This window comes from Oryctolagus cuniculus, chromosome 4 (genome assembly GCF_964237555.1).
Source record: "Oryctolagus cuniculus chromosome 4, mOryCun1.1, whole genome shotgun sequence".
NCBI classification, from domain to species: Eukaryota; Metazoa; Chordata; class Mammalia; order Lagomorpha; family Leporidae; genus Oryctolagus; species Oryctolagus cuniculus.
In genome coordinates, this window is record NC_091435.1 from 108,385,973 (window position 1) to 108,408,304 (window position 22,332).

At 41.6% G+C, this 22,332-nt stretch overlaps 1 protein-coding gene across 1 annotated transcript; it reads right to left on the minus strand.

The window, feature by feature from the left end:
• Window positions 1–1,299: 1,299 nt before the first annotated feature.
• On the minus strand, window positions 1,300–16,603 carry TMEM212 (transmembrane protein 212). Its single transcript, XM_002716321.5, has 3 exons — window positions 16,445–16,603; window positions 5,759–5,818; window positions 1,300–4,442 (listed from the first exon to the last, which is right to left on the minus strand). Exons 1-3 carry the CDS (start codon window positions 16,601–16,603, stop codon window positions 4,089–4,091), a joined length of 573 nt encoding a protein of 190 aa, XP_002716367.1. The 3' UTR covers window positions 1,300–4,088.
• Window positions 16,604–22,332: the final 5,729 nt, after the last annotated feature.

Here is a 22,332-nt window from a genome sequence, read left to right on the forward strand (position 1 = left end):
CGACCTGCCTCCAAAGGTACCACTTTCGCTTGCTGTCTTTCTGCTACAGACCAGTCTGTGATGGTCTCGCTGGGAGGGCCCGCTTTGGGGTTTTCTTTCTCAGAGTGGGCAGCACTTTGGCCCACTCCCGATGGGTATTTCCCAGCGTGGGGCGGGCCACACTGGGGCGTGAATGTGTGTCTACTCCCTCACTGTTCTGTTCCTGTTTGTAGAGGATACTAGGCTCCGCTTGGTGTTTCTACCTCTGTGGGAGATGAGAACCTGGATTGGAAGTTAAGATATTCACAGCCCAAATCTCCGTGCTTGGCTCGCCTAACATGTGCTGCTTGTCACAAAGGGCTCGAGAAAGTTCGGGATGTTCACGAGTGAGGAATCTCAAAAACTGAACTCCTAGATGCCCTGAAAGTACAGTGGGGGAGATCATTTTGCCTCAACTCTTGGCAGACCTTTCAAAAAACTGACTCTGTTTCTAAGAATGGATACGATTTCCCTTGTAGACTTCTGTGAAGTTGAAGAGGATAGGACTGACCACAGAAGGCATCAGGAGTGCCAAATTCTTGAATTCCAGCTCTGCCGGTTGGGGTCATAGGATCAACCTGGAAAACACTGGCTAACATTACCCTCATTCACTTGGTCCTAATATGATGCTAATCTGAATCATAAAGCCAGTGTGAGAGCTTGCAGGGGAAACGTTACTCTCCAAAGGGAGGCTCAGCCACAGGCATTTGGAACCGAGGTCTCCTGTGCTCTTCTAGAGAAATCCCACCCTCCACCCTCCACCCTCCCGGAGGCCAGAGCCATCCCTGGTAACAGATCAGCAGGGAGGGAGAGGTCGCGCGGCAGCTGATAAGGAGTTCTGGGTTCTGAATCTGGCCCTAATCCTCATTATATGGCCTTGTTCAAGTTACACAAATCCTTTAGCCTCCATGTCCTCTGTATAAAATGGGGACACAAACTGACACATGGTAAGCACACAATTACATGACTTGTCTTATCCCGAGTGTTAATAACCCTCCTGGAAACAGCCAGAAAGCCAGACGTGATGTTTGGGTCCAAGAGCCTCTCTTTTGGAATAGGAGGAAAAATAGTGGGAAAATTTCTCCTATGTATTTTCTAGCCACGAATTGTGGACACAATTCAGAATTCATTAGATAGAAACTAAATTAAAGTGTCTGTATTCAACTAATAGTAGAAATACTGGGGATGTTACCACAATAAATTTCCACCCAAAACAAAAATAAAAACAAAACCCTGAGTATTTGTCTCTACTAGTAATTTTTTATTGTGTAAAATTTAACTGGATAAAATAAAATAAATCATCAGCTTTAACATTGTAAACTTATAAAATTGCCAAGAATTATGCGAATATTGAGGTTTAAAATTCAAGATTAATTAACATGTTTCTCAGGGAACATTATATTCTTATGACCTCTTACATGCAGAGCATAATAAAAGGATATGCATTCATTAAAAGTACAATGTTTCTTACTTTATTTTGAAAAATAGTTTTAATTTTTTCCAGTCTTATTGAAGTATAGCTAACAAATAATATTGTATAAATTTGAGGTGTTCAGTGTGTTGATTTGAAAGGCTTACCAAAAACCATGGTGGTTAGCACAGGCTTTTGTGTGTGTATGTCTGTATGTAGTGAGGCATTTAAGATCTACTCTTAGCAAATTTCAAGTACACAATATAATATTGTTAACTCTAGGCATCAGGTTGTAGTTAGATCCCCAGAATTTGTTCATCCTTTTTTTCTTAAAGATTTATTTTATTTATTTGAAAGACAGAGTTACAAGAGAGATAGAGCCAGAGAAAGAGGTCTTCCATCCGCTGGTTCACTCCCCAAATGACCGCAACAGCCAGAGCTGAGCTGATCCGAAGCCAGAAGCCAGGAGCTTCTTCCAGGTCTCCCACGCGGGTGCAGGGGCCCAAGGAGTTGGGCCATCTTCCACTGCTTTCCCAGGCCATAGCAGAGAGCTAGATTGGAAGTGGAGCAGCTGGTACTAGAACCGACACCCACGTGGGATCCGGGCACTGCAGGCCGCAGCTTTAACCTGTTGTGCCACAGCGCCGGCCCCCAGAATTTGTTCATCTTAAAACTGAAAGTTTATAACCTTGACCAACATCTTCTCACTTCCTTCAACCCCAGCACCTGGCAACAGCAACATTACTCTTTACTTTGATGAGTTTGACATTTTTAGAGTCCACATATAAGTGAGATCATGCAGTATTTGTCTTTGTCTTACTTCTCTTAGTAAAATTTCTTCCAGGTTTATCCAGATTGTTGCAGATGGCATGATTTCCCTTTTTTTTTTTTTAAGGCTGAGTAATACTTCATTGTATTTATATATACCATTTTCTTTAACCATTCATCTGTTGATGACACTTTGGTTGTTTCCGTGTCTTCCCTGTTGTGAATAGTGTTGTGTTGAACATGGGTGTGCAGATAACTGTTCAACACATCCTTTTATTTCATTTGGATATACACCGAGAAGTGGGATTGCTGGACCATATGTGCTTATATTTTTGATTTTTTAAAGAACTTCCATACTGTTTCCTATAATGGCTGTACCAATTTATAATCTCACCAACAGTGTTCAAGAATTCTCTCCACATTCTCACTATCTGTTATTGCTTGTCTTTCAGATAATAGCTGTTCTAACAGGGCTGAGGTGATATCTCGTTGTGGTTTTAATTTGTGTTTCCTCAATGATCAGGGATTTTGAACAGCATTGCCTATTTGTGTGTCTTCTTTGGAAAAATGTCTATACAGTCCTTTGTCATTTTTAAATTGGATCATTAGTGCTTTTGTTACTGAGTTGTATGAGTTCCTTATATATTTTGAATACTACCTCCTTATTAGCTATATGATTTGCAGATATTTTTTCCATTCCATTTTCATTTTCATTTTTTCACTTCCTTGCTTGTTTCCTTCATTGTGTAGCATAATGTTAGTTTCTTTATTTTTAGATTTTGCTTTTGTTGTCTATGCTTTTGATGTCATATCCAAAAAATGATCACTAAGATCAATGATAAACAGCTTTTTCCTCATTTTTCTCCAAGTAGTTTGTAGCTTCAGTTCTTAAGTCTTTAACACATTTCAAATTGATTTTTGTGAATGGCATAAGAAAGTTTTTGGTCCACAGTTGTTGAATGCACAGATATTAAACCCAAGCATATGAAGGACTGACTCTTATTTAAAATCAGGAAGTGCATTGTCTACAGCTTTGTTCTTTATCATGATTGCTTCTGCTATTTATTGCCTTTTGTGACTTCTCATGAATTTTAGAACTGTTTTTTCCTATGTGAAAAATTCCATTAGAATTTTGATAGGGGTTACATTGAATACATAGACTACTTTGTGTTATATGGACATTTTAGCATTATTAATTCTTCTCATGAATAAAACATGAGATGTCTCTCCATTCATTTGTGTTTTCAATTTCTTTTATCAGTGTTTTATAGTTTCAGGGTACATAGCTTTCACATTGATTAAATTTACTCTTAGGTATCTTTTCCTTTTGATGCTATTACAAATAAAATTATTTTCATACTTTTTTTTTCAGATTGTTTGTTGTTGGTGTACAAAAATGAAACTGATTTTTCTGTGTTCATTTGGTATTCTGCAACTTTACTGAATTTGTTTATTCTAACAGGTTTTGAGTTTTTTTTTTTTTTTTGGTGGAATCTTTAAGATTTCCTTTAAGTAAGATCATGTCATCTGTTACAGAGAAAACTGTACTCCTTCCATTCTAGTTTAGATGCCTTTTAATTCCTTTTCTTGCCTAATTGCTCTGGCTAGCACTTCTAGTACTATGTTGAATAGAAGTGATAAGAGTGGGCATTTTTGTCTTGCTCCTGTGAGTAAATTTTTTTAAATTGTGGGTTAGGACAGAAACTGGTGCTACCTACTTCCATATCTTCAGTTATCACATTAACATATTTCCACTTATTCGTTCAAAAATAATTATTGAGTACGTAATATGTGCCAGACTGGATAACATGATTATATGGGATATAGTGGTAAATAATAGCGAGAAGAAGGGAGATTAAGTGCTTCTATACTAGACATTCCATCTTAGCATTCAAGGTGCTCCTCTTTTGTTGGAACTTATATTTATGTGTCCATTCTTGATAAGTCTCGTGGAAAGCTTTATAAACACTGTCAGTGATGTACAGAGCAGGACAAAGCTCAGACACAGGTCAAGAGCTTGAAGTGTCAAGTGGTACTCTTCATAGTGTGGCGGGTCGACACAAATTGATGGGAATTTTGCATATGGAAAAGGGAAGGCAACTGCATAACCAAGGTAATTGGTCCCTGCAGTCCCTGAAAATGAGTAGAAGCAATAAGGTCCAAGGAGAGCCGATTTCAAGGCTATTGCAAAATGAAGTGGGCATCCCATTATGCTCAGAATCACAAAGGTGAAACTAGCTTCCCACTGAAAATAAAGCAAAAACAAATGATGACTTTGGAGATCAGCTATTACAACATAAGCATCTTAGCAACATGAAGAAAGGAAGAGATTCCAAGGTATTAATCTCTCCTACTGGAAAAGGCAGGAAAAAGGGGTCACACTATCTCTTGCACTCTAATGTACAATATGGGTGAGTAACATATCAGCCAAGTGAGGCAAAGATGAAATCAATTCAAGTCAACGGACATTTATTTATCTCCTGTCATGTGTGCAGGATGGATGTGGACTGGAAAAAACAAAGATGAGTAAACAGAATCTCTACTCAAGGACTTTGCTACTCAGGACGTGTTCCATGATCTGCTAACACTGAAATCCATGGGGGCCTGTCAGAAATGTAGACTCTCAGGCCCCATCCTGATCTACTGAATCAGAATCTGCGTTTTAACCAGATCTCCAGTTGATTTCTTCATACATTAAATTCTGAGAAGTTCTGCCTTAGCCATGGGAATGAAGTTGATCATGACATAAGGCAGTCTTTCTGTATCATGAAATTGCCTGGTATATTAGGTTATTAAAATGCAAGATATCATAGACTTACCATTCCCTTTCAGAGATAATAGTAGCAGGGAAATTAGGAGGAGACCTCAGAGTGAGAAGTTAAGAATTGACAGCACATTATTAAAAGCACAGACATCTGTAAGCTCATTCCTTCAAAATGAAATTTGGAAGCACAAACACTGGTACTGTCCTCCTCAAATACAGTAATAATCATGAGAACTTGTAGAAAATGTTTGGAGGCCGGCGCCACGGCTCACTAGGCTAATCCTCCACCTTGCGGCGCCGGCACACCGGGTTCTAGTCCCAGTCGGGGCGCCGGATTCTGCCCCGGTTGCCCCTCTTCCAGGCCAGCTCTCTGCTGTGGCCAGGGAGTGCAGTGGAGGATGGCCCAAGTACTTGGGCCCTGCACCCCATGGGAGACCAGGATAAGTACCTGGCTCCTGCCATCGGATCAGCGCGGTGCGCTGGCTGCCACAGCGGCCATTGGAGGGTGAACCAACGGCAAAGGAAGACCTTTCTCTCTGTCTCTCTCTCTCACTGTCCACTCTGCCTGTCAAAAAAACAAAACAAAACAAAACAAAAAACAGAAAAAATGTTTGGAGAAGGAATCAGATAAAAATTATTCATTTAAAGCATAGTTTCTTACTGAAATCCAGTAAGGCCTTAATGAGATTGAATTGTATTGTAATTTGGAAATCACACTCTCTACATTTGATTCTGAACTGATAGTTGTTGGACCTTCACAGCCATTCTGCCATACTACTTGGCATCTATATAGTTACCAGGGATCGCTGGGTCCACTCTTTGTAAGCCAATAGTAGAAGCACACCAGCCGTGATGGCCTGTGAAAAGAAAATGAAAAAATAACATCCACGATAGAAGGTACCTCTGGAAAGAGCCCAATCTGTCTCACAGTTTGACAACTTTATCATGAACTAGAAGGAACAACAAATGGCTAAGTGGATTTATGGTTCTGATCTCTTCTTCATCCGTGGAAGAAACTGTGATGACAATGAGAAAAACAAGCCGTTAGTGTCATAAAGCCATGATTCACACAAGCTCGTATGGTTCTCTGCATTGCCTTTGCCATCACAGTCATAACCTCTGCTACTGTAAGGCGACAAGATAATAGAAGCTTGGCTTTATAACCCTTGCCATATGTTTTGATTAATTACCTGTTTTTTTTTTTTTATCTTTCTCACAAATTACTAAAATTGCAAGTGGGAGGAAGCAGAATTGAACCTGCTGTATGACAGTGCTTCCCAGTATTGGCATTATCTTTTCTATTTGCTTTCTTTTGATATTCTGCAACCTCACTCTGCAGGGAGGGTGTACAAAAGCAGGATGTTGTTTCTCAAGTAACAACGATTATCACTATGCTCAACGCATATATGGCATTTATTGTTCTGGGTGCAGTGCTGTCCAGCATTTCAAGACAGTTTATTTATTTATTTTTAATAGTCTCCATTGAGGGAAAAAGACCTGATGTGCGGAATGAGGATAGTTAAACAAAGGTTGGAGTGGTGTCACCAGAACTGAGCAACAAATAATGGAAAAAATCTCTGGGCTCATCTTTGATTAATTCATTAGATTAACTCATTAAATTCAGGTCTGAGGAAAGAGACCTTTGTGGTCATTGAGACTGAAAATAGCTTGTTCTCAATCCATATAAACCATTTGTTCTTGGTCAAGGAATGTTTTGAGGTTGGGAGAGAAAACCAGGGAGAGATGTACCTAAAATAAGATATCGAATGTGGACAGGCCTAAAAATAGTACAATCTTGGCTTTTCACAGAGGAATAAACATGGCCGTATGTATAAAATCAACAAATTTTACGAGGGAGAAATCAGCAGTTTTACCAGTATGGTTTTGTGGTATGTTGCTGTTGTAGCTCCAGGCCTGGCGTATTTATTGTTTTGAGACTTAGTTCTTCATTTCCCTGGCATATTTTGTTGTGAGTGTTGGATTTAGAGACAGAGAGATACACACACGCACACACAGACTCACACAAAACTTCTCATATAGCTGGGCCTGAAATTCCAGACTTGGCATGGCCATACCATAAAACTCCCTTGGACAAAAACAGAACCATCTGTAGTCAAAAGAGGTTTGATTCTGGCTTGATTCTGTAGCACAAAAGTTTCCAAGGGACCCCGTGGAAATTGGGCCAGCATAAATAGTACAATAAAACAGGAGAACGATTGAGAGCAACTGTAACTATGAGGCTGCGGGGTAGGCCCTGGGCTCCTATGTGCTTTCTGAGGCATGGCCCTGGATGAACACATCCCTCCCCTGTCATTAAACAAAAAGAGAAAGGTGGAAGCAAGATAAAAGCGGAGCCTCTCTGCTGGTTTAACTCCAAGTAGATAGAAGACATTATCAAATGCTTAGATTCCAGGTTGTCTTAATTACCTTGGCATGAACTGTTTCTTTCCTTTTAAACATTGAAAAATGCTGCAAAATTACAGTTGCCTGTTATTTCTGTTGTAGCTGTCAGCTTGAATTTTGCTTTGTTTACACAAAGCTTTGAAAAAGATCTTTCATGGAGTAGCTGAGTATGAATTCCATTCAGTAACTTGTTAAATCCACCCTGTGGATATGATGGTGGCTAAAGTGCTAAGCACACCCATCTTTATGGTACCATGCACGGGAGATGATGTACATGGTATTTCCTCTCCCCTAAGAGTCACAACATTACCCTTTTCTTTCCTTCATTTTGCTTTTTAAATCTTTTTTTTAAGCAAAGATTTATTTATTTATTCATTTGAAAGGAGAGTTACAGAGAGATGAGCACAGAGATCTTCCATCTGCTGATTCACTCCCTGATTGGCGCCAGTGGATGAGGGCTGGGCCAGGCAGAAGGCAGGATGTCTGGAACTCCATCTGAGTCTCCCTCATGAATGGCAGGGGCATAAGTACTTGGGCCGTCTCCTGATGCTCTCCCAAGTGTATTAGCAGGGATCTGGACCAGAAGCGGAGCAGCTGGGACTTGAATTCATACTCAGATATGGGATGCTGGCTTTGCAGGTGATGCTTAACGTGCTGCACCACAATGGTGGCTCCATGTTTTTTTTTTTTAAATCTTATTTCTGGAAATACAAAGGAAGAGATTTGAGAGTAGGGAAGACAAGTCAACAGGGAAAAGGCAATGTGAGAGAGGGGATGATTGAGAGGTCAAATGTTATTCAAAGCAAGGCGGCCAGGCTGGGTCAAGGACAGGGTGGAGGGTGTGTGCATGGCAGTGAGTGGGGAAGGGTATGGCTAAATCTTGTACTCCCCTTACTCCCTCGGCTCTTGTTGACTTGTTATTGAGCTGCTTTCCAGGCATATCAAGGGATATTACTTAGGTTTTACAACAATTTCTGCTAACACTTTGATCACATTAGTTTTGAGCCTTCCTTCTAAATCTTTAAATTGTAGTAAAGGATGCAGTTCCCAGAAGCAGATGAATTGAAGGAAGCAGGGAGCAGTCACAACAGAAATAGAAACTTTAGAGGCATCACATTAATTGCAGGATAATTTATTCACATACAAGCATCTATTGTGAGTCTACAACAAATAAGGGATGTGATGACCACTATGCAGATAAAATAACGATACTGTTACCATTTATTGAATGCTTAATATATGCCAGGCACTATGGAACTCATTAAATCCTTATAAGGATCCAGTCAAGTATTATATTCTTTTTTTTAAAGATTGTTTTATTTATTTGAAAGTTAGAGTTACACAGAGAGAGAAGGAGAGGCAGAGAGAGAAAGAGAGAGGTCTTCCATCTGCTGGTTCACTACCCAATTGACTGCAATGGCCGGAGCTGTGCTGATCCAAAGCCAGGAGCCAGGAGCCTCCTCCAGGTCTCCCACACAGGTGCAGGGACCCAGGAGTTAGGCCATCTTCTACTGCTTTCCCAGGCCATAGCAGAGAGCTGGATCAGAAGTGGAGAAACCAGGACTTGAACTGGTGCCCACATGGGATGCCGGGACTGCAGGTGGCAGTTTTACCTGCTACACTACAGTGCCGGCCTTTGAGTATTATATGCTATATTCTCCAACTTTTAAAATGAGGCCCAGAGAGGTTAAATGAGATGAGCAGGATCCTCAAATAATAATTGTACAAACAACAACTTCAACTCTAATTGGAAATTACAGTTCAGATGTGAAAATACACATATAAGAATGTCCACAAAATTGGGCAAGAAAGATGAGTGCTTTCTATAGGAGAAGAGCTTGATGATAAGATGCCATATCCAGGAGAAACATTGATCGTGAAGGCACCATGGGGAAATAAGATCTGAAGTGAGTTTGAATGATGGCTGTGATTTCAGTGGGAGATGGTGGAAAGAGGGCAGTCCAGGTGACAGGAGTAACCCACACAAAGGTGGAGATGTGACAGTTATGCATAGAATCAGTTAAGGAGACCACAGTGGCCAGAGTGTCATTTCCTGGTGGATAAGAAGAGATAATCAGGTATGAAGGCCCTGTAAAGCCAGGGCGAAGAAGGCCTCAATTCATCTGGATGTTGTTTGGGGACAGGGAAGTTTTTTTGTTTTGTTTTAATTAGCTTATTTATTTGAAATACAGCATTACATAGAGACAGGGAGATACAGAGAAAGAAAGAGAGGAGCCTGATTTGTGGTGCAGCAGGGAATGCCAATGCTGGCAATGCTGGCATCCCATATGGGCACTGGTTTGTGTCCTGGCTGCTGCACTTCCAGTACAGCTACCTGCTAATGGCCTGAGAGCGCATTCAAAGATGGCCCAAGTACTTGAGTCCCTGCTAAGCACATGAGACACTCAGAGGAAGCTACTGGCTCTTGGCTTCTGCCTGGCCCAGCCCTGGCTATTGCAGCCATCTGGAGAGTGAACCAATGCATGGAAGATCTCTCTCTGTCTCTCTTTCTATGTAACTCTGCATTTCAAATAAATGAATAAATCTTAGAGAGAGAGAGGGGTCTCTCATCTATTCGTTTATTCCCCATATGGCCCAATGAATGGGGTTGGGACAGGCTAAAACAGGGAACCTAGAACTCTATCCAGTCTCCCACATGGCTGGCAGGGACTCAAGCACTTGGGCCATCTTCTGTTGATTTCCCAGGTGCATTAGTGTGGAGCTGGATCTGAAGTGGAGTAGATGGGACTTGGAATAGGCACTGCAGGTAGCTTACTCACTAACCTGACTTACAAAGAGGTTTAGAAAGATGAACTGCTTGTTGCATGCGTGCTAAATTGGAATTCTGCAAGGCATAGTGGCCTCTGTAAGATCCTGAGACTTTTGTTTTTTTTTTTAATTTTCCTACCTATAGTAAGTAGTATATTTTGTATCATGGCCTAGTTGTAAATATTTTAATATCTATGCAAAACAGTCCTTAGCCTCGGGGCTGGCACTGTGGAACAGCAGGTTAAAGCCCTGGCCTGAAGCGCCAGCACCCCATATGGGCACTGGTCCTAGTCTCAGCTGCTCCTCTTCCGATCCAGGTCTCTGCTGTGGCCTGGGAAAGCAGTGAAAGATTTCTCAAGTCCTTGTGCCCCTGCACCCACGTGGGAGACACGGAAGAAGCTCCTGGCTTCGGATTGGCACAGCTCCGGCTGTTGCTGCTCTCTGGGGAGTGAACCAGCTGATGGAAGACCTCTCTCTCTGTCTCTGTCTCTCTCTGTAACTCTGCCTTTCAAATAAATAAAATAAATCTTAAAAAAACAGTGCTTAGCCTTTATTATGTATGATGCAGTAAACTATTATTCTGTTCTTTTTTTTTTTTCCCACAGTAAATGCTTCTAGCTACTCAATAGATAGGTTTTAGAATTCCGTGGTTTGGCTATCATGGTTGTCTAGGTGTCCAAACTGAGCAGAGTTGGGAAGTGGTAAGGTGTGTGTGCTGGGAGGGTCGAGCACAGTAAGAAGAGGAAGGACTGCATAGGGATATAGATCCAAGGAAAAAAACAGATTGGTGGTGGTGTTCGTGGCGGTGGGGTGGCTGTATTGGACTGGTGTAGACCAACTAAAACTGTGGTCCTAGGGTTGGTAGCATGGTCATCTTCTGGAACCTCATTGTGCATGTAGACCCACAAACCTCTCCTTGGACTTAATTAATTAGAACCTGCTGGGGCTGGCATTGTGGCACAGTGGCTTAAGTCACCACTTGTGACAACGGCATCCAGTGTCAGAGTGCCGGCTGAAGACTCAGTTGCTTTGCTTCTGTTCCAGCTTCCTGTCAACGTGCCTAGGAAAACAGAGGATGATGACCCAAGTACTTGAGTCTCTGCCACCCACGTGGGAGACCCAGATGGAGTTCCTGTGGCTCTTGGCTTCAGCCTGGCCCAGCCATAGCTGTTGTGAGCATTTGGGGAATGTGGGGAAAATCAGTGGATTGAAGTGCTCTCTCTCTCTCTTCTCTCTCCTCCCTGCCTATCACTTTATGTTTCAAAGAAGTAATCTTTTTCTGAAGGTTTTATTTATTTATTTGAGAGGTAGAGTTACAGACAGTGAGAGAGAGAGAGATAGAGAGAAAGGTCTTCCTTCCATTGGTTCACTCCCCAAATAGCTGCAACGGCTGAAACTGTGCCGATCCAAAGGCAGGAGCCAGGTGCTTCTTCCTGGTCTCCCATGCGGGTGCAGGGGCCCAAGGACTTGGGCCATCCTCCACTGCCTTCCCAGGCCACAGCAGAGCGCTGGACTGGAAGAGGAGCAACTGGGATTAGAATTGGCGCCCATATGGGATGTTGGCGCCGTAGGTGGAGGATTAACCAAGTGAGCCTTGGCGCTGGCCCCTAAGTAATTTTTTTTTAAAGAAGCTATATTCCCCAGTGATATATACGCACATTTCAGTTGGAGAAGAGCTAGTTTTAGAGGAGAGGATTGAGTCAAAAATCACTTCAAGGTTTCACATTTAGTTTCTAAGACAGTGAGAGGGAAGTTAGAGAAATAGGACTTTGTTTTGGTGACAAGATGATTAATTTGTTTTTATACAAGCTGACCTTAAATGATCTTAGAATAACTGGAACATCGACCATTGACAAAGATCCTTTGCTTGACCAAAGCTTAGTCAGGCTTCTGAACCTTCTCCTAGGCCTATCTGTGTAGTTTCTTGTAAAATCTAGTTTTAGCGAGATCCCTGCTAAGTCAGGTTAACAGAACCACTGCCCCCCACCCCCATACACACACTCGCTCCCTGAAAACCATTGCAATCTGAGCAGGTTCCTCACCCTCCACTGCCCCCAGGTGTTGTCTGGCCACCTTGGCCTGTCTTCAGCAAGAATCTTCTCAGGTCAGTTAAGCCAGAATCTCCCTTACCCTGATATTTCCTCTTAGTCATTTTCCATCCACTGACACCCACCCTTCCCCTTGGCTACAAACCATACTTGGAATTGAGCCCAGTTCTGTACTGAGGCCTCTTTTCAGTATTGTGGTAGTCCTAACGATGTCCATTTTGACTGCTTTAACTACTTCCTAGCTTTAGTATTTCTTTGACATCTTCTGGGAGTGGGCAGTCACATGACTATCGAGGCTGTGAGAGACTTGGTGATCATGTGGTTAAGCCTCTTGTGTGTCCAGCAGTTGAGGAAACTGGGACCTGCCTGGCTTTAGCCCTGACCTTTCTCCCAAATTCTCACCTCTCAGGAGGGTTCTGGGAACAGTGTGGCTCCTTCCCATTAGCCAGGATACTGGACTCCCTAGGCCTTGGGTTCTGTGTTTAAACTCCCTGTATATCAGTCTGGTCATCAGAGATTTTTCTACAAGCCAGATTCTCCAGGATTAATACAACTCAGTCTTTAAGATACTAGATCTTCTTGCTGCATTCTTTCTAGCAGGTGATGCCTTTAAATAAGCTAGCTCAGAAATTCTGGGGAAACTACTCATCATGGAACTGTCAGAATGGAAGTAGGAGAGTCTAAGGACCAATATTTGTGAAGTACTTGGAAAGCTTTGAATGAAAGACATTGAACAAATACGAAGTACTGTGTCACGTGCAAAAATCTGTCTCCTACAAATCTCAAAAGAACTATGGAGTCATCTGCAAAAGGAAATGTCAATATGATTGAAATGTACAAATTATCTTCTCACAGGAGGAAGACATACTTTTGAGGTGAATTAGGAAGTGATTGGCAAGGGAGGTTGTGGAATGAAGCAGAGACCTTTTGAAGTTGACCCTGTTCAGGCAGAATCATGGTTCAGTGGGAAACTTACTAGGAAAAAAGATCATATTGTTCCAAATTGAGACATTATTTAAAGAATGAGCGCACTTACTACTTTCCTTCTACTGAGGAGTCTTTTCTTGTTTTAGTATAAGTATCAGCTTGACATTTACTCCTTATAACCTAATCAGAGTTCAGCTATGTAAGAAATTCTGTGCCTGCAGAGTGGAGGGCAAAGAATTCATTCACTCATTAAACAATATTTATCCATTGATATTTATTAAATACCTACTATGTGGCTCTCTCTTTCAGATTCAGGAAATACAACAGTAAACAAAATAGAAAAATAATAGCTGCCCTTGTACAATATACATTTAGTGGTGGTAGGAACTAACTGAATGATGAATAATAAATTGTATAGTATCTTAGATGGTACCAAGGACTATGAGGAAAAAAATAAAGCTGGGTATAAAAGATTGGAAATGCCATATGAGGGCAGAGGGTGAAATTTTAAATAGGGTACTGAGGGTAGGCCTTGGTAAGAAAGTGATATTTGATTAAAAATTTAAGGAGTTTAGGGGAAAAGTCAAGTTTAGAAAGAGATATCAGACAGAAAACAGAACAAAGGCCTGAGGGAGAAACACACTTTAACATTTTTGAAAGCAGCCAAGAAGCTAAGGCAAGCATAGTATATGAGGTCTGGAAGGTAACAGGATGGAAACTCAGCACGGTATCAGGGACTAGGATGGGAGAGTGAGACGGGTGGCAGGGGATTAAGAACAAAAGGTTTGGATGGAGAGTAAGGCACAAATGAAAGGCAAGGCATTAACTAGCATTTGAGTAGGGCTTTAAAATTGGCAAAGCTCTGTACTCTACAGCCCTTTTTTCAGATTGTGTTCATTGAGTTCAATGGTTTCACAAGTGCACTTTCTTCACTTGTAAAATCGCCCATTTTAAAGGTAAAGACATTGGGGAACTATTTGGGTCACATACCCAGAAACATGTCTACCTCCCCAAATCCTGTTATCTCTGCTCTACTTCCTCATGTTGCTGCTTGTCCTGAAATCAAGTAGGTACCAAGTAGCAAAGGACTGGAGATTCATCATATTATTTCTCTGGCTGATAAAATAGATGTTGGGCTGGAGCAAGCCTACATTCAATAATATAAAATGTTAATCAAAATTACCAATATTTGTTGAAAGCATTAGGATAGACTCTGTAGGGATAGGCAAAGAGCTGTAAGAAAACGATGCGCGGTTGGACTGTGATCATGGCTTTGTTTGGCTTTGGCTCAGTTGTGAAGTCAGTCAGTAAATGAGATAGGAAATATCAGAACTCCTTTTTTTTTTTTTTTTTTTTTTTTTTTAACAGGCAGAGTTAGACAGTGAGAGAGAGAGACAGAGAGAAAAGTTTTCCCTCCGTTGGTTCACCCCCCAAATGGCCACTACAGCCAGCATGCTGTGTTGAAGCCAGGAGCCAGGTGCCCCATCCAAGCACTTGGGCCATCCTCCACTGCCTTCCTGGGCCACAGCAGAGAGCTGGACTGGAAGAGGAGCAACTGGGACAGAACCGGCGCCCCAACCAGGACTAGAACCCGAAGTACCGGCACTGCAGGCAGAAGATTAGCCTAGTGAGCCATCGCACGGGCCCAGTTACTTTTTTTTTTTTAAATCTATTTTATTTATTTGAAAGGCAGTGTTACAGAGAGAGGGGAGACAGAGAAAGAGATCAAGAGAGAGATCTTCCATCTGTTGGTTCATTCCCCCAAACAACCACAATAGCTGGGGCTAGGCCAGACTGAAGCCAGAAGCTAGGAACTCCATCCATATCTCCCACATGGGTGGCAGGGGCCCAAGCACTTGGGCCATCTTCCACTGCTTTCCTAGGCACATTAGCAGGGCGCTGGATCAGAAGTTGAACAGCCAAGACTCGAACTGGTGCTCATATGGGTGACCCAGGTGATGGCTTAACCCACTGTGCCACAATGCCAGCCCTAAATACAGTTCCTTTAAAAGCAAGACTTTACTTTGTCCTCCATTGTAACTCAAGAACATATTAGGCTTACAGTAATTAATTATTTATTAAGTAGATTAAAAAGTATACTTCCTAGAGTCTTGCTTTTAGGTAGTATCTGAATCAAAGTTTTAATTACTTAAAGATTTAACATGTTATGGAAGTTTCCTTAAGGTCAAAAAGCTTCAAAATAGAGTTTTCTAGTCTCTAGCAGTGAATGTTAGACATAACAGGAAAATTTGAGAAAAGGATTTGTTGAGCAGGTTGGCTTCTGTTACTCCTCTGAAATCATACCACCATGGAAGCCACCTACTCCTAAGGCTCCATGCGCTCATTTCTTTGATCTAGGAGCTGAGGTGCTGGGATAGTTGTTCATTTGTGCAGTCATTCAATGAACACATTGAGAACCTGCTTGGTGCCAGATACTTTATTTGGCACATACACATTTCCCTGATGAATTGTGAAGTCAAGGAATCCCATCACCCCACTTCTTGAGCTGTTACTAGTCCAACCAGGTGTATGCAAAGAAAAAGATAGGAACACAAAGATTGTAAAATTTGGGGTCATGCAGATCCACCTTTGTCTTTCTAATGAAAGCATTAGTTTGAAAGTTATGTTTCTTACAGGAGACTGCACTTGCTCATGTAGGACCTCTGTCCTTAATGAGCTGTACTATGAGAACTAATGGTACAACTCATCTTCAAACAGTACTTTATACTTTGTGTGTCTGTGTGGGTGCACACTGTTGAAATCTTTACTCAGTATAGAGTTGATCTTCTGTATATAAAGATAATTAAAAATGAATCTTAATGAAGAATGGGATGTGAGAGGGAGTAGGAGGTGGGAGGGCAGGTATGGGGGAAGAACCACTATAATCCAAAAGTTGTACTTATAAAATTTACATTTATTAAATAAAAGCTTTCTATTAAAAAAAAAGTTATGTTTCTTTGTTCTCCGTTTTTAAGTTATGTTTCATGATTTATGCTTTTTTTCTAAATTCAAAAGTCCAATTTCAAAGATCAGTTCTAATTTCTCAGAATATCATGGTGAAAGAATTAAAATAGACTTTAAAGAATTTCTTGAACAGCACTTCATTATACTTCTAGCAACTAGCATATACACATTTACATGATAAAATAATATTAAGAAAAATCTGCATTTAAAATGCAATGAATAGAAATCAATGTTCTAAGGTGAATCCTGATTTTCTATAGAGTTTTGACTTCTCTATATTGTTGGATAATATGAAAAGGACATGCTGTTCTGTTTCCTCTTCCCCACCCCGTCCTTTATTATATCAATATATTTAATAAAATATTTTCCTACCAATGCTCCATTCCAGATGGGACAAGCGATCCAAACACTCCATCCTATGAACCAAAGCTTGTAAGAAAAGACAGGGAAGAAAGCGAGAACTCCAGAGAGCATGCTGAGACTCCCCAGAGTTATGAGGATCCGGCCAGCAACCTGGTATGAGGCCTTCATTTTCCTCTCTGACTTGGGCCCTTGGTCTCAAGGTGTTTTGTTACCAAAACATGAAGGTATGACAGATCTCAATAAACACAAGTTTCTTAGAGACAGTAGCCATGACACATATGAACTGTTGATCTACTTGGAAACAAGATTCTATTTGTTTCACCAAAGGTGAAATGTAATAAAGATAATATAGGACATAAATTTGATGCAATAAATTCTAATACCAGTTCATTTCAGAGAGGGGGAGGGATAGGGAGGGGGAAAGGAAGAGAGAGACTGAGAGAGGGAAATTGTTCCTTGTTTTGGAGTTGCTGCCTTGATTCCCTTCATTTTGCCCTGTCCCGGGGAGTGACCCCTTCCTGGCTTAATCAGATTCAAAGGCTTGCTGACTGAGCTAATTGTTTCTCCACTCAACCTGCCCGGTGGTTGCCGCATAAAGCCAACATCCTTTGTGCACAATGGACCCACATTCCCAGCACGATTTCCCACTGAACAAAGTAAAAATAAGCAGTCTGACCACTTTTCACTTCATTTAATTTAAGTGACTTAAAGCAAAAACAAGACCTTCATCTCTTTCCAAAGTTTAATTCCCAGTACAATTATTTTTGAATTTCTGATAAAGATTTTTTATATGGCTTTATCCCTGAATTGACATTTTGGATTTTGCATTGTTTTTTTAAGCCAGCTTCACCTTAGTTATTTTATTATTATTGCAATTTTCAAGTACAAGAAGTAGTAAAATGAAATAAACATTGAAGAGTAATTTATCAGTTGAATAAAATACTGATCTCTCTGTTCATTCTTGAGTGGTAATTTTAAGTTTAGATGTTGGGTTTGTGTACATTTAAGTAGTATACACAAAAGCACATTGGAAAAGTTCATCTCCGAATTTTTCACGCATTTGAGAACGTGGCATGTCTTTGCTTTTGATTGTTATATTTGAATATTTCTTCCAAGATAACATCTTGAGAACATGGACCATTTTCTGAAGCTATCTGAATTATTTTCCTATTCAATCTTAACATCTTTTTTCTTTTCAGTGAAATAAAATGTTGAGAAATAATTTCATAGATGGAATAATAATGGTTTAGAATATGGGTTTTGAGTTAGATATTGCTGGGGTCAGTCTGGTACCACTCTAGACCAAGTGTGTGTCCCAGTGCAAGGCCAGCTTACTTTTCTAGATCTGTTTCTTCATATGGGAAATGGTAATAAAGTTAGTGTTTATCTCACCAGGCGGTCTGTTGGGAGAGTTGACTGCTCCATGTAAATGCTTAGCACTGAGCTTAACACAGCATAGATGTTTGGGAAATTAGCTGTTATTACATTGGGAAGTCTGCTCTTTGGAGTTCTTTCAGCCTGGAACAAAGGCACAATCATTATTGTTTCTTTTATCCATCATCTTACAAACATTAGCTTAGGCTCTTCCTGATCAACTTGGTAGAAACTTCAAAGACCCTCCCAATGTGCAGTAGAGAAAGAAGCTTTTCTCTGATTCTCTGCCTTTTTCTTTCTTTCTATCTTTAAGAACCCCTGCACAGTTGGATTCAGATTTGGAAGCAGTTACACTCCTGAATATGCAAATTCCAGGAAACTAGCTCAAGGCTGCTATCAACATGATGTACTATATTCTCTGATTTTTTCCTCTAAAACCACTAGATATATTCCAGAAGGGCAGAGGTCTTGAAAGTCTTGTACATCCCCTGCAAACACAAAACATCTCCACCACCTAGAACTGTACACAGGGTAGACACTTGTAGTAAGAAATATTTGTTCAGTTAAAGAGAGAACACATTGGCCCTTCCAGCCATGTTCTGGGGCCCCTGTGGAGTGCTCAGTGCAGCTCTCTGTGTGTCCACCATTGCATGTGTGTGCTAGCACCAGCTTGTTCCCTTGATTCAGGGGGAAGGGGTCTGGAGTGAAGAAAGACTTGTTTGTATTGGTATTTGGTTTGAGCTGTTTTGACTTTTTCCTTTACTTTTTATCTCAAGGTTATAGCCACATGGTATGTCAATATACTGTGGGTCAGATCACTCTCTCCTGTTTGCATGTTTGGAAAATAAAGACTGTTGAAATACTCATGTTAAACAGTACAAAGATGGCAAACAAAGAGAATATTTTTTCGTTTTAATCTTAGGGGCTTTTTACATGCTAATAATACTCCTAGGCTAACCATGACCCTGTCAATGTGACTCATAAATCTGAACGTATTAGTGATTAGAAGAGTTGCTGCCACTTAATACCACATAGAGAAGGGACAGGGAATTCTGCGTGCTTTCCGGCAGGAATCTATTCACACTGGTTTCATCAAAGCAGGGAACTGTTCAGTGAGAGCAGTGCCTGGGGAAGAACAGAAAGTGTAACTTTGCACCTGGCCTGGGCTGGACTTAAGGTAGGATCTGCTCCAACCCTGTTTCCTGGAGTCCTAGCTGCCAGCAAGGGTAACAGACCCCAACATGCCCCTTTGGCACCAACTTACCACAAGGTGGGTCTGTGAGTACTCTCTGGAGAAGATGCCATCATGGTCTTTGTGGGAGTGCTTTGCAGACCCGAGCAGGAGATCCCAAGGTCAGGAGAGAATGGAGAAGGCCCTGCCAAACTCCTCATCCTAACCTTGCCATTACCAAATGAGCCAGTGCTGTAGCATAGCAGGTAAAGCCACTTTCCTGTGATGCCAGCATCCCATATGGGCACTGGTTCGAGTCCTGGCTGCTCCACTTCTGATTCAGCTCTGATATGGCCTGGGAAAGCAGTGGAAGATGGCCCAACTCCTTGGGCTCTTGCAGTACGTGCAAGACCTAGAAGAAGCCCCAGGCTCCTCGCTTTGGATTGGCTCAGCTCCCGCTGTTGCAGCCATTTGGGGGAGTGAATCAGCCAATTTCTCTGACTCTCTCTGTACCTCTGCCCTTCAAATAAATAAATCTTTTTTAAAAACAAACAAACAAACAAAAAACCCAGACTGACATTTTGATTCCAATACCCCATCACACAAAACCCCATACACTTGTCTGTTAAACCTGGACCTCTAAAAGGGTGGGAGAATGTCAGTGATGCTGAGGCGGGGAACTTGACCTGGACATCCCCTCACAAGTGAACCCTAAAGATGACAGCTGTGTTGGGGTTCTAGCCATATTTTTAAGATTTATTTATTTGAAAGGCAGAGTTATGGACAGCGGTAGAGAGAGAGAGTCTTGGATCTGCTAGTTCACTCCCCAAATGGCTGCAATGGCTAGATCTGGGCTGATCTGAAGCCAGGAGTTTCTTCCAGGTCTCCCATATGGATGCACCGGCCCAAGGACTTGGGCCATCTTCCACTGTGTTTCCAGCTATAGCAAAGAGCTGAATCGGAAGTGGAGCAGCTGAAACTCACACTGGTGCCGATATGGGATGCCGGCAGCGTAGGCGGCGGCTTTACCCAGCATACCACAGTGCTAACCCCGTAGTTACAGGGTTTTAAAGTAGGGTTCAAAGCTTCAGAAGGAGCCCATATTTGCCAAGATAAAATAAAATGGAGCTCTAAATGAGAGATGAGATTTAAATGTTTTCTTTCTGATCAACTTCAGTTTCATGTGTTTCCATGTTGGAGAGGTAGCTCATGTGGTGAGAAAAAGTATGAGCTTTGGTGGCAGAAGAACTGAGTTTGACACTGAAAATTCCATCTGATATGCACAAAACAGATGTAAAATTAGAAAAGTTAACACTGTGCTAACACCAGTGAGTAATTAATTCAGGTAGGGACCATCAAAGGATGTGAAACCATGGGACGAAAGGAGGGAGCTCTAAAATGGCAAAGAGACCTCTGCAATGTGGAAGTGTGTCCATTACCACTTAACCAAGGGGTCACACTTCACATCTCCAAAAATGGGACAAGCTAGCATCTTTGTCTCTTGATGGGATTCAACGCAAGCACACACTACCAATGTTTGTAGGTGATGTTTCTGACAAAATGTTTAGTCTGAAGTTAATCATAAAGAAACAGATAGATGAATTCGGACTCTTGGGATATTACTGCAAAGTACTGGCCTAGACGCTTCAAAATTATCCAAGTCATGAAAGATGTTGAAAAGGTTACTGGCTGGGACCAGCGTTGTGGCATAGCAGGTAAAGCTGCAGCCTGTGACACCAGCATCCCATATGGGCTCCAGTTCAAGTCCCAACTGCTCCACTTCCAATCTAGCTCCCTGCTAATGTGCCTTGGAAAGCAGTGGAAGATGGTCTGAGTGCTTGGGCCCCTGTACCCACATAAGAGACTTGGAATGTCTTCTTGGACCCTGGCTTCGGCCTGGCCCTGCCATTGCCAGTGCCATTGTGGACATTTGGGGAGTGGACCAGCAAATCTAAGATCTCTTTCTTTGTCCTCTCCCTCTCTCTCTCTCTCTCTCTCTCTGTAACCCTGGCTTTCATATAAATAAATAAATCCTTAAAAAGAAAATGAATGTTTACTGGGACAATTAGGGGAAGTTGAAGTACAATGAAGTTGATGTTCAATAGTACTAGAATCAATGTTAAGTATCTTGGGAGTATGAACTGTATTATATTTATATAAGAGGATGTCCTTCTGGTGAAAGAAGGTGATATTAGCGTTCTTTGGCTTTCTTCCAGCTTTTTCATAGGTTTGAAATTTTCAAGTTAAAAGTTGAGAGACCAAAAGACTTAGGTTCCTTAACTGCATAAAACAACAGATCTGTTTGACTCTGGCAAATGGTACTGCTGGCTCCATAACCCTTGATGATGATGAGAAATATGGGTCGTAGTTGGTGGGGGAGGGGTTACGAGGCAAAGCTGCTCAGGCATTTCAGCACTGAGATGGAGACAGGAGCCCAGGTGAGGTGTGTTGGGTTATGCTGTGAAAATGCACCAACCCACACATAGACACAAAGGGTGTTCTTTGCATCCTTTTGTGTCTTTCCAGTCAAGTATTTAAAGTTGAGCAAAATTTCCCCAGAAGTACATCTATAACACACATTTCCCTTTGCTTTTTCCAAGCTGATTTCAACTTTGAGTGAACCCTCTCTTCTCATAATGGCTAGGGGTTTTAGGAGAGCAAAGTTCAATTTTTATCATCCCTAACTGGGAATTGTCAAATTTAAAGCCTTCCAATCTGCAAGATGTTTGGACCTCAATAGAGATTTGTGCATCAACTTGTACTTACCTAAATCAGATTTTATCTGCCTTTTGTAAAACTGACCCTTGCATGTATTTTGAAATCGTCTGGAATTTATCAGCATTTTCCCATGTTTTTGAAAAGCAAAACAATTTAATTGTGTCACCAGCAAACTTGTACAGCAGTTAGCTACGGGCTCGCTCTCCCAGGCCTTGCAGCTGCAAGGAAATGCTCTCATTGGCAGGCTTGTCCACACCAGGCAGCCTCCCACAGGCTACTGTGGAGAGCGTCTGTTTTTGGCAAGGCTGCCCCTATCTTGTTTTATCACGGTGACAGAAGAGCCACAGATAGAACTGTGATTGTGACAGTGGCCCTGATGGATTGATGCTTTGGCCACCAAGGAGAGGGAAAAAAACTAAAAAAAAAACAGGAAGAGAGAAACAGGAGGGCGTCTGGGGAAGAGAGGTAGAGAAAAGATGGAGAGGAAAGAAGGACAACAGGAGAGGAAAACATTCCTGAAGCCAAAAACAGCTTCTTGCGTCACTCACAGATCCAAAGCTCGGGTTTGGACAGAGTTGACTCGGGGACAGAGGAACCATGGATGCTGTAGGCCGTTCATGAACATTTTATCAAA